Below are 15662 nucleotides of genomic sequence, written 5' to 3' on the forward strand. Positions count from 1 at the left end.
TTACTAATATAACGTTTGAAAGTGTCGCTCATTTGAAAAAAAAAAAACAAAAAAAAAACAAAAAAAAAAAACATCAGTTGTGTATTTTGGGAGTTATGGGGACGAGCTTTCAAAATTTACCCCTTTACACCCTAAAATCATTATGAATGTGCACATTCTCCATAATCTTCTCTATACATTTACTTTGGTACTGAAAAGGAGAATTCGTTTAACAATCAAGAGCTTCTTTATTTGATGATCATTTCCGTTATTCTCATGACCTTAATGTTTGATTCAGAGTAACATTGTAGGGAGAAATAAGATATTGGTCGCCCTAAGGGTTTAAGGGCTGGAAGAACTTTAACAACACATTTGTGCTAATAAATCTTGAATTGCCTTAGTTTTGAGAATTTTTGTCCTTCAGTAAATTAAACGAAAGGAAGTAAATCATGCTGAACCTTGTGATACCACAACTTCAAAACTCATTTACTACGCACTACAACGTGATTCATTTTCAACTGTGGGTTTACACGTAATAAAAGTGCTCTTATTTAATTAACACTGAGATGGTATCATAAATCTTAGGGCTGTTAAGCTTAAATCCCTGAAAACTTTTTCCTATTTCAATATAAAAATGAACGTTGACCTCTCTTTAAAAGACTAATTTACTTTTGTCGAATATGTTTTTTTCCAAATTAGTAACCTTTATGGCACTATACTCATCTAAGTTTTTAATTGGTTACGGAGTCACTTGAACAAAGAGTCAACTCATGCGAAGCTGTTCAATTCTATTCTAATTGTAGCTTTGTACATGGAAGTTCCTCCTCGTTGCAGAACAGGGATTTCGCCTTTATATCTGCAAATAAGGAACAATAAAAAGATCAATGTGTTGGAGACATTGCGGGGATTTTGAAATAAATTCGATAGCAATAAGATTGGGAAGTATGTCAGCCTGAAGTGCGATAGAGACTTTACAATAACTCTCAGCAAGGTGAGCAACTGGTGATTGTAAGTTATTAGAGATGGAGACAAGGGTGAAGTCCGGCCGAGAGGTTAGAGCGCTGGGCTTGCAATTTAGTGGTGCTGGGTTCTATTCCTTCACCCTGCAACGCGCCTGCGCCTTGCATATAGCCAAGTGGTGTGCGTCCTGCCAGTTGGGAGTTTCAAACAATGTGTCTAATCATTCATTTGTTCAGGAACTCGTTTATTCGTTAGCCCTGAAAAGCCCCATTGGGCGGAGTGGGTGATCAAGTACACATAGACATACGTACATGGAACCAAGACAAGGAAAAATAATTATTCTTAAACTCCATCACACTCGACTGCTGTATGCACACAGAGAGAGCATTCATAGTGGGACATATTCACCAAGTTTTGGTCTTTTATGACCCATTTAATTTCATAAGCATGTTTCTAGTGAGAAGTGAGAGTTGAGTTGTAGTTCTGGTAAACTTACCAGCGCAAATTCGGTTTTGGAGGGAATCCCATTTTGTTGTTCAATCCTCCGCATAGTTGCTTCATCAGGCTTTAGCAAGTTCAAAAATCTCTAAAAAAACACACAAGAAAATTGATCGGCAAGTTTGATGATCGAAAAGCACTCATAATTTTTCTAAAAGAATATCAGTAAATTACTATTACCAGATTACTATCGAGCTAACCCTCTTTTAACTTCATCAAAATTGTACTTTGTAAAGCAAGAGGCAGACTCCTGTTCAGTGGACACTCTCCAACCACTAAGGAAGAAGCATTTATTTGCAATAAAAATGGAAGTATAATTGATCCCCTTCACCAGCATAAAAAAGGCGGCTCTGTGGATCTCATTGAAATGAGACGGGAATTTGTTTTTTTTTGTTGTTTTTTTTTCGACAGAGAATAGAAAACATGGGTTGCGCTATTTCGTTCTATACTGTTTTCAGCTGATACTGCATGAGATGCGAGGTGGTGCAGTTAACTGTACACTTTCTTTGCTGTTGTTCACATCAGGTCGCTTTACTCCAGCTGTCAAAATTAAGAGTATCAGCACTGTTTATTGGAGGTTTTGCTTGTGCAAAACGCTGTTTTGATAATGTTCACTGAAAAAGGTTTACAGCGTTCTGATAACAGCATTGATAAAAATTGGTTAGAGGATCTTCTTACCTCTTTGAGTGGGAGAGATTTGTCATCAGTCAGTAGCCTGTATAAGGCGTAACCGGGAACACAAAGAAGAGAAGAGAGACAAAGTCCCCACCCAACAAATTCGGACCAGACGGGATATTTGTAGTCACCAAGTGACAGTCCAGACCATTCCACGCACTGCCAGACAAATATGACCTGATGGCAGGGAAGAATTGTAACATACTGAGTGCTTTGGGTTAAACACTGAGTTGAGATCCACATTATCTTATAGAGTGTGGTATGAAACTGACCTATCACAACCGAAGTACATTGGTTATGTCTTTCAACTAAAGGGCTCACAGGAAAACTGGCATTATTTTTCACATACCACACTTACGATGGTCTTCTGAAAAACAACCCTTCACTTTACCCTTCAGATGCGTCAGTTTCTTTAAAAGCTTGCATTATACCTGTGATAGTGGCATATTTTCTTTCTTTTTTTCGAAATTTCTGGTTAATAAAATTCCCTTGGAGAAGTTATGTATCACGGGCGGAAATAGCTTAGATATTTTGCCAGCGGTTATGAAACGTTCCCTTACCAGAATAATGACAGGTGAGATAAACTTCCAGCACCACCTGAAATAGATGTTTGGTCGATGCCCCACCATGCTTTCAATGTTTTTGCAGAATTTTTCTGTGCCTGTTACAAAATAATGAAAACAAGTAAATGAAGAACTGGCCTCTAACTTTTCCTATCTGAATGCACAATTCTAGTTACAGAATGTGGTCCATTTTAAACAGTAGAAGCAGCCTACATCTCAAACAGTTGTCTCTGAAAGACAAACCTAACCCCATTTTCAGCTGAAGCAATTAGCTTTTAAAGTAATCGAGCAGGTTGTAAAGTTTGTTCTCCTCACCATACACCCATCCAATAGCGACAGTTTCAAGAAGCGCAATAAGAACCAATGAGATTCCTCCGCTCTGAATGTCAAACATCTCGAACACGTACAGTCCACCCTTCAAGAAGATAAAAAATAAAAGGATTGATGAATATACGGCAGTAATCGATTAAAACGAAGGAATAAAGTATTTTATGTTTCTCAGAGAAAGTTATTAAGTGTCATCACTTTCTATGAAGAGGCAGGTTGGAAAAAAGGCTAATAACAAATGCCTACATTGAGTTTTCGCCGCAAATGAAATATTAAGTATCCAAAAAAAAAAAAAAAAATTGGAGCAAATGGAAGTGAGTGTCTCGGTATCTTCTATAGGTTTGAAATTTATTCAAAGTTTCTGGTGTTTTTCCATTGTATGTACCTGTTTATGGTCAGGAACGGTTAATCAGATCAACTTCCACGTTAATTCGGTGATTTGCCTATAAAGGCTCATGGCTATAATAAATTAGCTAAATAGCAATTTTTTAGTTAGGATTACCTGCGTAACGTGTGCAAGTCCAAGGAGGTAACAGATGATACAGAAGCCAAGGGAAATAAGAGACTTGTATTTACGCATGCGTGGTGACCAGTCCAGAATAACCGTGGTACAAGTTTCTACGCCAACAAACTTCAAAAGGAATGAAATACAAGTATCACTGATAAGTCATCAACACTTATCTTAAAATTCTTCCACCCAGTTTGCGGACAATTAATTATAAGCTATAAAAGTTATTATCGACAGAGTGTCGAAAGTGATAAGGATTTACCTTGGTTTTCATTGATCCAGAAACTGGCACACTTCCTCAAACATTCAGGTTCAAAACTGAAACCAACAGCGACTTTGGTGCTCGCGCTTTACCGCGCTTTAGCTTGTTGGCTTTTTTTCGACTTTGAGTTTTCATAACTCCTTGTGATATTTTTCTTCGTTCTGATGAGCTTTTTGTTACTTTGGTTTTAGTTTTATGAGAGTCAATCGAAATGCCCTCAATTTGACAGAACTTCCTGCTCACAAGTTCCACTTATATTTGTTTTAGCGCATCACCTAACTTCTCCGTTCGCTCTGCCCTCTCTTTTTAACTCCCAGAAGTAATAAACACGTAACTACTCTGGGTGAAATCCAGAGAAAAAATGATGAGAAAGAAAAAACTTATCAGCAAAGGGGTATTAACGAGATAGGGCACCAAATTAATACAAAGACATAATCAACCCAGAAAGGGAGAGTTACCAGGTAGATCTGGGGGATTGAAGGATTGATAAATAATATTATTCAGCCCAGAGTTATTTAAAGGGAAGGGATGACGTTCGTTAGGCGAAAAATGAAAAATTCATGTCATTTGTCATGCTCTTTCAAGGAGACTCTGTGATCAGTTTAATCTAAATAATATGAAGGCGAAATCTAATGATCTGCGCTAGGGAAGAGTTAGATTAAATTGGTTTTACATACTAACCTGGCTGTCAAGTCCAAGATTAAACAACATAAAGAAAAAGAGAAATGCCCAGAGTTGAGACACTGGAAGCTGTTTAATTCCTTCAGGAAACGCCATAAACACCAGACCTGGTCCTGAATATAAAACAAATATTTTTTTTATATATACTTAGCACATTTCGAATAGAAGGGATAGAGATTTCACATGATATTGAAACTTTACTCGCTTTTCACTTAAAGGTGTAGAGTGCCAGTAGACAGGAGGTTCCAGGTAGGCTTTCTCTAAAGTATACAACCTACAGGGGGATGCAACCCTGTGCTTGCACAGCTCAGCTACCCATTGAAATAATAGAACCATGGGGCTAAAGGCGGGGGATTGAAACCATTATTGTCATTGCCTTTATCAGAAACTCACTTAAACCACACCTGAACTTGTATAACTGAATATCATTTACAGTTTGTTACATATTAACAAATGAAATGTCTCTCGGTGGATAAGGGACACAAAGTAGTGTAAAGTTGTAGGCATGGAAAAATCTCCAGGTGAGAATTAAATACATTTGTTTTAGAAGGAGTTTCCAGTCCATTGGCGCTCTAAATGTTGGGAAAGAAACAAACGTGATTTTATCGCTTTCTTTCAAAGACAAGCTAAGATAACAGGTTGACTTGATAAATACTGCAGTTTAAGGCTATTACCTCCTTTAACTGCATTTCCAACTTCAGTTTTCAGTAAGTGTGCCATGAACCCCATCATAGTGAAAACGGTAAAGCCCGCGAAAAAGCTGGTGAAGCAGTTGATAAGTGATACCACTACGCTGTCCCTGAAAATTGAATTTGATACTATTTTAAAAATTAGTTAAAAGCAGGAGCAACCAGACAGAAGTGTCTTGCTCTTACTCGTAATTGATGATAATTCAGTTAGAGATTGAATCTTACATGGGGATGAAATCAGAATCTTGGAGGAATTTAGGGCCTCCAGGGCTCTTGGTCACGAAAGGAGTAAGGCTCTAGGTCTCCAAGAATTAAATATGAAAATTGAATTAAATTTTGGAATACTTTGCTCCATATATAGGGAAGGAAGAGAGATCCTGGCCTAGTTTTTTTTCCCTATTCTTGTCTTTTGTATATGGAGGTCAGAGTAGGTCTTATGGTCAGAAATCATTTTCGCTTTTAGGGCTACGTCTTTATTACCTTTCACAATTGTTGTTGAACTTGTTAAAACTGCTGTAGGTGAGAAGTCCTCCCATGCCAATGCTGAGTGAATAAAATATCTGACCGGCGGCTTGCACCCACACCTGTGGAAATTACAACAGATGTGATATTCTTCTAAGGCATTGGCGCTGTTAATAGACGGTTCATATAACACGTAATGCGTTTTTGGCGACTACTCAATACAATAAAAGAAACTAGTCAAGTATTAGCAAAGGCATGGTCCAAAACAATGGCTGAACAACACTTCCTTAGGGCATCTTACGCTTGGATAATTTTGCGGAATTTTGTTAACATGTCAAACCTGTCCTTCACTAAACATGCAACATACGTGCATATAAAGAGCGATCTCTTGGTGTATGTATAATGTAATAGTTTTTAGTCGTGGCTGGCGTTACCGTTGTGGTCTTTGTCGGCTCGAAAACTCCATATTTTTTCCCGGAGAACAGCAGAGCATAAGATGAGGCAGTGCCTATCTACTTAGTAAACTGGAACCTCAGAACTCCAGACAATGACCACAAATTCTCACCTTTGGATCCGAGAGTCTGGAGAACTCAGGCTTCAAATAGAACAAGACTCCATCGCCAGCTCCCTCCAAAGTAGCACCTCGCACAAGAAGGATGAACAAAACCAAGTAGGGAAACAACGCAGTGAAGTACACAACCTGTATCAGGAACAAAGAGGGTAAACCTCTAAAGAACTATGGTGCTCTGTCGATTGGGGATGTATCAAGATGATTTTATTTATCAGCTGAGTTGATAATGTAAATTAGCCACTGTAAAGAGTGTCAAAGGCTGGCCTTTTGAGTGTTGGCTCTTTGTTAGAGTGAAGGGTTAATTCCGGTATCAGGAACATCAACAAGTGTTCAGTGTAGTTACAACTGTTCTTTCGTTATGCTTTTGAGAATAAACCACCTTAAAACTGGTGAACAAAGTTAAAAAAAGTTTTGCATGAGTATAAATAGCCCCCATAGCAAGATCATAATCCAAATTGGATGTTCCAGGTTAATGCAGCAAATATCGACTCAGAAATGACAACAATTATTCATTGGCAGACCACTGCATGGTTGAAGTAAATAATTCACCTCAACCATATCATCTCTTACATGAAACAAAACTTAGTTGAATGACACTTTGCAAGATAACCAAGTAAAAAATGCTCATTCGGATCATTTGGTTACTGGTGCGAATTTCCCGGGTAGATTTTACGTAAACAAGGATTTTCATCATCAGACGCCATTTTGAAAAAGATTATACTATCAAGTAGATTCCACGATAATTGATTTTGATATCATTACAGCAACACTTAGAACTTTGAATATATTACTCTTAGAGCCGGGGTCTCCACGTAAATTATTATCATTATCATGAGAATGACAGTGGTTAAAATTATAAAGAGAAATACCTTTCCAACTGATTTCACCCCTTTCCACACACAGAAGTAAACAGCGATCCAACCTACAAGTAACGCGGCAGCCAGCTCTCCACGTACTTCTCCTGGCTGATCAATTCCATCAGACAACTTGAGGACGTGATTACTAAAACAATAAAGACGGTCACAACTTGAATTAAAAGTTTAAATCACTTTCCTCCAACATAGAAGGCGAAATCCCCTATCTTGTATTGATGAATAATAACATAACATAAGTATATGGATTTTCCGGTAAGTGGTCCTAAAGTCGTGACTTACTGGCGTTTGGGGAAATGGCTTATTTTCATTTTGTTAGTAATGATTATTTTTCTAAACCCCGGCAAAGATAGAGATGAAAGGAACTTTACCCCACTCCGCCTCTCTCCCCTTTTCCTGTGTTTTTCTCCTTTGCCACGTTTTTCGAGTGAAAATGGTTATAAAAGCTTTCTTCAAAGCTGTTTGAAAACTCATTGTTCGCGTACTTAGAGTCAATGAATTTAATTGCGCAGTGGACATATTTCTTACTTGAAGTATTCTTCCTCGGGAGAAATGTAACTTCCGGTACAGTTGACAGGAAGACCAATGGCTGTGCAGTTCACTCTTGCATCCATTACTCGGTCTTTCCTTAAAAAGAAAAAAATAAAGCAAAAAGATTGAATTAATAAACATCAGAATTAAATATACGCAAAGTTTTAAAGACCACTGAAGGCATCAGAGACGCTAAGTCAGTTAGATATAGCGCTATTGCATGCCTACAGCTGCAGCCTTAAATGATGTAATCTAAGGGTGTACTAGACAGAGAGTTATTCTCAGTCACTCTGTATGTATCATGCTGTTAGATGTTTACATCCTTCTTATCACATGTGTTTATACACTCTCCTATAGCAATGATACTATTCATCTTGATTTTTGATTATAGTAGTAACTTACTTGCAGTAGTTAGAATTCCACTCATTTCCACATTCACCCCAAGGCAGAGTCTTTCGGAAAGTCGCAACCAAATAATACAGAGTCCAAGCGATGATGACATTGTAATAAACGCTGATTAGGAAGGTGATCACTAACATAGCATACCCAAGCCCTGCAATTACACAAAAATACTGTCTTTAACAACTAGTTTATATTGGGTAATTGGAGCCATTGTCCATCAAGGTAACAACTCTTCTGTGCTGTATTGTGCTGTGCTTCTTTGTTGTCAGTGAGACCGATGAAATTGGCCAAAATAGTTTTATTATCTCCACCCTTCTCGTGGTTTGAAGGTCCCTACCACTTTTGTGAGTGAGACTCCTTTTTTAATCCCATCTCAATTTAATGGTGACATGGTACTTTCATACACTTTGATAAGGTCCTAAAACACCTTCAAATTGCTCTTAGAAGGTTTTTTTTACACCCTAACATTGGTATTCATATTCTCCATTCTGTCCTCCTTACATTTCCTCTGGAATTGAGAAGGAGAATTTGTTTGACCATCAGGAGCTCCCTAAATTAATGATAAGTTCCGTTATTCTTGTGACCTTTACATTTGATTCAAGGGTGATACTGTAAGGAGAAATGAAATGCCAGTCACTCTTAGCAGTTAAAGGGTTAATGCATGACAATATAAATAATTAACTGCAGTACATGCCTCCAAACAAAGGACAAATTGCCGCCCATGATTTGACGATTCCTTTTCCAACGTACTGACCAAGAGCGACTTCCAAGTAGAAGATAGGAATTCCACAGAACACCAAGCAAATCAAGTAAGGGATCAGGAAGGAGGCTGTGAAGTTAAAAAATATTGATAATATGTGTGCTTACCTGCTGAGTTTTTTAGCTATCAGTGTCTCCCATTACATTTGTGTTGAAAAATTTTTAACAATCAGTGGTTTTGATGATGACTCCGTGCTGAGGTTAAAATACTTAAACTTTGAGTTGACAGAATTAACACAGATAAAAAAGAAGATGGTTCTCCGCGCAGAGGCGGATCGAAAACAAATCATGTACCTGGCATTAGCATGCTTCAGTATCGGAAGAAATAACCTTTATGCTTTTTAAATGTTAAGTCTAAGACTCAAACCTCATCTGGAGACATTGACAATGAAAGCTATTGTGCTGTTGGGAAGTAGGGGCAAATCGGAATAAACTAAAGAATGATTGGTTTCTCATCATGGAAAAGTATTCAATCAAAGCAGACTTTATTCGTGAACTCACTGTCCAGTTTCTTTTCCAGTTCGGCTTCATAAATTTCAAATTTATCTCGTTTAATTCTAGATTTATTACTAGTTGACGTTTTTTAGGACCCTGACGTAAGCAAGGACTGACTCGTGTAAGTTGTTTGTAAGTTCTTGTATATGTCCATGCAGGCACCTCTTTATTTTCTCCGAGCAGAAATAGTGACTGTCTAATTGTTGACATGTAAACACGGTTAGGCCTGTCCTGTTCTTGTGTCCTTGTGATGGAAAATTACTTACTTCGAGGAGTTTTCGGAAAATGTTCTCGAGGTCAATAAAGCCTTAAAACATGTAGATACAAGTATCCGTGAGTTTTCAGTATAAGACTGAGAACCTTTCTGTTTCAGGAGCCTGTTGTGCTGTTTATTCGTAGCTTTTTCAAATGAAGCCTCTTTATCTTATCCGCAGCTGAAAGCAACAGGTTGAGCGACAAAAAAATGCAAAATACTAACAACAATTTCGCACACATTACGGAAATTAAAGTAGCACTTGAAAGAAAGCCCATGACGATGAAATAATTCGATTGATACCTACTTTAAATCCGGAGGTTGCCTGAGCTCCGGACGAGAGTTAACACCAGGGGCCATTACACTGTTACGTAACAATCTTTTGAATAGGCAAACTCATCGCTAAAAAGCTTGAATCTCAGGAATGCCAAACAAAGTCTTAGTCTTGCATCAACACGTTTAACGACTTTGTTGACCCAGAGGTTATTTCAGCTTCTGAATCTATCGTCGAATTCAGTAATTTTCCATTTCAAGGACGCGTCTATCCGCGGCACTGTCGTATATGTCGCGTTTGTAAGATGGAAATCACATTTTAAAGTTGTAACCGGTTGTCGCGAATGCGGAATCATTACTACATGGTCGTTATAAAATATATTAGGCAATCAAATTTACCATACTGAACGAAAACGATTTAGTTTAGTACTCTAGCCAACCTTAAATGAAGCCGTTAGCAACACGAGATCTTTGGGGTTGTGTGTTCGCTTGTTGTTGTTTTAAATCTATCAACATATAATCTATTTTTTACGAGAAGTACTTTACTAATTAAAGATAAGTGCTCTAAAATGTCTTCTTCTCACGCTTGTATCAAATATAAAGAGATTTCTTCGCCCGAGGACCGGGCTCTAAGTTCACCATCTTTCTTAATTTATTTATAAACACGAGGCTTTCCAAATTTCTCATCCTATTAGTACGACTAGACAATAACCACAGCCGTTCAACATTCGGAAGAGGATTCAACCGTAAAATTCTAAATTTAGAGGTTAGAATCTTCCTGAGCTTGTAGTGAACTTATTTTCTTGTCCCACAATTGTGAAAAAAAAATCGTTCAACATCTTTCTTCAATGGAAAGATGAGCTCAAAATTTACTATCTGTTTTTAGAAATTGACCTCCGTAATGTTTATTTTTCTGGATTAGGTACAATTTTTTCCTTTCCATTCGGCAGTAATTTAGCAGAGCAGTCATGACGATGTGTTTTGGCGATTTTGAAAAAGAAAATCGAAACACAAGGCGGAGCAAATCAATACTTTGCGAGGAAAATTTACAGCCATGCTGGTTACTCCAGTTTTTCTTTATATCTATTGAAAGCGAGAAGGTTAAAACCACGATGTAAATATAGACGTATTTTATCAAATGATATCTCACCTCCTCCATTGATGTAGCAGAGATACGGGAAACGCCATAAGTTGCCGAGTCCCACAGCATAACCGATGCACGATAAGAGAAAATCAAGTTTTCTTGTCCACTGCTCTCGCTTTCCATCTTCTTCTTCAACAGCCGCACCAGGCCTGGTTTCTTCACTTGAAGAGTTCAAGGGACTCAGAAGTTCGGAGTCGTATTTGCTCGCCATAACTGCACTTACACCTGATGTGTGTTGATGCTCAAGAAGAATAAACTGGCTAGCTTCAGCCAATGTATGCTTTTAAGTAGTGCGATATCTGTGACTTGGTTTCGCACAAACACGTACGTACCCATTTTTTAATTGAAAAATTTACTGCTTGTTCATATCCTCCTTTGTGACCTTTTAATCGGATGATTTGACCCAAGACTTGTTGCCAACATTGAACTGATATTTTTCACTGATTTCCAACTGAGTGTTGATGAGTGGATTATGATATAGTTGTTTCAAGAGTACTGTGAGTTTTAGATCGCAGAATTTTCTATGAAATCGTCGCTAGTTGATTTTTACGCATTTTAGAATCAGTAATGATTCAGAGCAATGAGTCACGTAGGTATAACTGACTGAGAATGAAAACAATGACTTCCATCTAATGGAATTGCTGAAAATAACAGGAACTCAGAGAAAATTAGCTTCCTAGGAAGGAAAAGACGAAAATAAACATGTCCAACTTCTGACGAATGTTTTTCTTATTCTAAATGCGTATTCTTCCTAAACTTATGTTAACAGCAACATCCTATTGAGCTAATTACTGCCACTGGATCTGAAAATTAAACCCCCTGCATTAATTGAATAGACCTCGAGGTCTCGTCTTTCAGTAGACACATTGCCAAGTTGGATGTTTTCGACAGCGAGGGAAGTTTTTATAAAATTAAATTATCTCACAAGTTTCATTTCCGAATTCTTTTTTATCCCACGTTTGTATAATTCTCAGTGATTCAAGTTCACGTAAGCAGTTTGGGCCATTACCGGCTTCTAGCAGTTTGTGCCATTACCGGCTTCTGCCCAACCTAGAAATCCGGTCTGTTCGGCATAATTTATTGCTGGGTCAGTGAATTTTGGATCTGACTTGCCTTAGCTGAGTCAAAACGCACCCCGAGAACGTTCCCAGGTTAGATTTTAACGGAAACCCCATCGGTCAACTGCAGCCCACAGTTAATTTTCAGTTCCTAAAATTTACTCCCGATGACTTATTTTGGGATGCGGTTGGGATCTGGGTCACGAAAATATCGATGCATGCTTAGCTTCTGTTTTAATTTGACAAACCTTTCTTCGTAACATCCTTCAATCCCTTCACACATCAAAATACATCCTGCAGGTTTTTTTTTCATCTTCGGTACAGACCGCTGACTGAGTGAATTCTCTTTCTTCATAAATGTTGTTGACTTTGAAAGTGAAGTAATCGATTGACTGCGAGGGCTTTAAACCTTCTCAATGTTTCGGTTCGCTTTTCCGTGATACGGATTGTCTATCCAAGTGATTTGCATTGCTACTTAGGCTTTTATTATCTAGATCTAACATAGTTCCAAAGCATGCCACATTTTAAAGGTAGATAGATGACGAAAAGCTTCAGGGAAAAAAACTGATATTGGACTGTCTTCCCCTCAGCCGTCTGAGATGATTCTCGAATTACATGTGCAATCTTTAGGACCAAAGTATGTTTTTCTATTTTTAATTGAAGCTATTACAAGAGATAAGCTTGACCGAGAAATCTTGTGCCATTTCCGTTTTGAGTAAACCTGACCCTATAAAACTTATTTAGAGCTTCTTTTGAAAATGTTTTTCTAGAGCGAATATGTTCAACTTAGATACCTTAGATACTGATTACCGAGAAATGTATTCATGTTGAACGCAAGACGCGTTGCGAAGCTAATTACTATTCAGTCATTAGCTATCGGTACCACAACTTCCTTGATTTCTGAGTCTTGTCTGTCTTGAGTGTTTAAAAGATGAAGGCAGACTTTTTCAATCAAACTTTATCATAGATTGAACAACAATCTCCATAACATTAAAGATTGATCAAATTTCCTGTAATACTGAAAAGAATATTTAGTAATTTTCTTATTTCACATATTTTTGAGTCTTATTCTTTGAGTCTTAAATTGGATGTCAGCATGAGCATCAACTTTGCAAAATAAGAGCCAGAGAAAGTTTCATTTATAATTACGTGACTTACCACAAATTTTCAATAAGTCAGTTCATTATACTACAATGACAAAAATTATAAATAGCCGAAAATCACATTGTAATCATCGTTTCACTGGATAATTTTATTCCATTCAGCTTTGAGGGTCTGATTCACAGCTGGGCGGTCAATGTAAAATCTTTAAAGTAGTCTTTACGGACATTTTACAACTGCTAGAGAGAGGAGGCAAAAAAATTCATTTTAGAAACCTAATACTGATTTTGTTAAAACATAGTTCGCCTTGCACAACAGCGTCAAATGCCCTCAGAAGACCCCAGACGCTCGTATTTGATAAGCATTGCTTAATAACCCATAATGTTTATCTCAACTCGTCGTTGCAAAACGACATGACCATTGATCGTGAATGTTTTCAAAAAAATGGAAATGCAACGGAATACTCTGAGAAAGATCTCAACCATCCCTTCCCCCATCAATACTATTGTGAGCGTGGGTTGGTGTCGAGGGTTAACTGATATTGTCTTTGGTGGGCTGTTTTGTCATATTTCGCGTTAATTAAGCTATCAATCATAACCATGACAGTTTCCTCAGATGTGGTTGGTGCGCTAACTGCTATCTTTTTCACTTTTGTAGAGTTGTAATCGGACAGTTGTGATCGAACAGTTGGCTGCATTCGGACACTTGTAATCGAACACTGTGAAGCAGCCAATCGTACTTAGTCCACTCAGTTAAATACACCAATAACAGAATCGATCACAATAAACATAGCAACAACCCCTTATCCTAAGAAAAACTGGGAAATTTCCGAAATGGAGGAATTTTTAACTTTCAACTTTGTCTCCACTGGAGATATTTGTTCTCCATGTATTTTTATTTCGGAAATTGTAATGTTTATGATTAGTTGGTTACAGGAATTTGTGTCGTCCAGTTTTGTCTGTAATCATATTGGTAATTGACAAATCAAACTCCCGCTTCGCAGTCGTCCAATTTTGTTATTCACTCGTATAATTACAGACCGAGTTGGACCCCCACCAGTCCCATTACGATTATAAATCAATCCCTGTTTCAATCCTCTGGGAGCGAAATGAATAAGTGGCAAGAGAGACTCAACCCGCTACGCCAAGTAGTCATAGACAAATCGCACATTTGATACCTGAAATTGATTTTGGTTAAAGCCTCTCTTTTCTAATTTTACGATAACGTTATGCACAGCAGTTCGTTTGTTGTAAACTTTTAAAAGGCAGACTACGGAAATGTTCTATCGTGTCGCTTATTACATACAAGACAGAATATTTCGCTTTTGATTGGTCAATGCCTTTGAAATAGGGAATTTTTATATTGCACCCTCTCGAAACTTTCTCTCTGGAAATAAACAAACAAACAAACAAACAAAAAATCAACACAACAAAAAGTGTCCAAAAAAAATCGCGACTTTTTCAAACTTGTGAAAGTGTTGAAGTTATGTGCGCCGAGGACGTACAATATCGCGTAAGAATGCAAATTGTGAAAAATGTAATGCAACAAATACATGAATTATTTGTGTCTTTATGTGAAATTACACTCGTCTAAGGCTTGTGCAATTACAGGAGACTTTCAAAACATCCCTCGCGCTCATAAAAATTACGAAATGCACCTGATATTACGCCTACTTTTATCTTCCCTAACTGGGCTCACTGTAGTAAAATCAACAGGTCCGCGTTTGTGTACGACATTACTATTCCTTATGCTCTTATCCATGATATTCTGGCCCGGCGCAGAGGGAGTACCTCAAAGAGGAGAGAATGAAATCTGCCTCGATGCTCTCGTTATTGTCCACAGACATGCTGGTTGAAGACTGATTACCCTCCTTGGGCTGACCGTTTGCTGTTTACGATGGCACTGACTCCCACTTTTAAATGAAAATGCTGCTTACATTGATCACTGAGAATGCACTAGTCCGGCATCTTTATTTATTTTCTTATTTCTTATTATTTTCTTATCTTATTCTTATCGTGCATGTTTGATTATCATGAATTTCTCCAAAGATTATTTATTTTGTTTATTCTTTGATGTTTACTGACCATTTTTTCTGTCGAAAAACTGTCGCTGCACGGTCGCTCGATAAGAGCTTTCTGATGGTGAGAGGATGGACAGGAATGACGATTGATCAGGACGCTCAAGCTGGTTTTCAGTTTCGGACACGTTACATACCGCGTTCTAAAGCTTTGCGTGACATGATCAAAAGACGGCTACGCCGGAGACTCGTTTGGATGACAGCTTGTCATGATAAACGGAATTAAGAGAAACGAGCTTGAAGCTCGAAATTTTCATTCTCGGCGGCGATGAGAGAACAGTCGGGGTTTCCGGAGCGAGACAGACTGTGATTTGGGTTATAAAACAACATGTCAGTCCAAAAATATATTGAGCCTGTGGAAGTTCTCTTAAGTTATCGAGTCTCAATCTTGACCGTTTAAATCCACACACCCACGCAGTGAGATCTATCTTTTTGATGTTGGATTGGTAAAGTATGGTTCAAGAGATGCAAAACTGTTTTTTTCAAAGGTTTATTTAACGAACCATCAAATAACATCACCCA

At 37.9% G+C, this 15662-nt stretch overlaps 1 protein-coding gene across 1 annotated transcript; it reads right to left on the reverse strand.

The window, feature by feature from the left end:
* Positions 1-207: 207 nt before the first annotated feature.
* Positions 208-12315, reverse strand: LOC113673522 (sodium- and chloride-dependent GABA transporter 1). Its single transcript, XM_027189939.2, has 15 exons — positions 10911-12315; positions 8675-8809; positions 7981-8131; positions 7576-7674; positions 7045-7177; positions 6170-6304; positions 5623-5726; positions 5128-5252; positions 4454-4566; positions 3505-3633; positions 2991-3090; positions 2673-2773; positions 2116-2289; positions 1436-1525; positions 208-835 (listed from the first exon to the last, which is right to left on the reverse strand). The coding sequence occupies exons 1-15, from the start codon at positions 11113-11115 to the stop codon at positions 830-832; spliced, it is 1800 nt and encodes a 599-aa protein (XP_027045740.2). The 5' UTR covers positions 11116-12315; the 3' UTR covers positions 208-829.
* Between the last annotated feature and the right edge of the window lie 3347 nt (positions 12316-15662).

Source organism: Pocillopora damicornis, chromosome 2 (genome assembly GCF_964200805.1).
Source record: "Pocillopora damicornis chromosome 2, jaPocDami1.2, whole genome shotgun sequence".
Lineage (NCBI taxonomy): Eukaryota > Metazoa > Cnidaria > Anthozoa > Scleractinia > Pocilloporidae > Pocillopora > Pocillopora damicornis.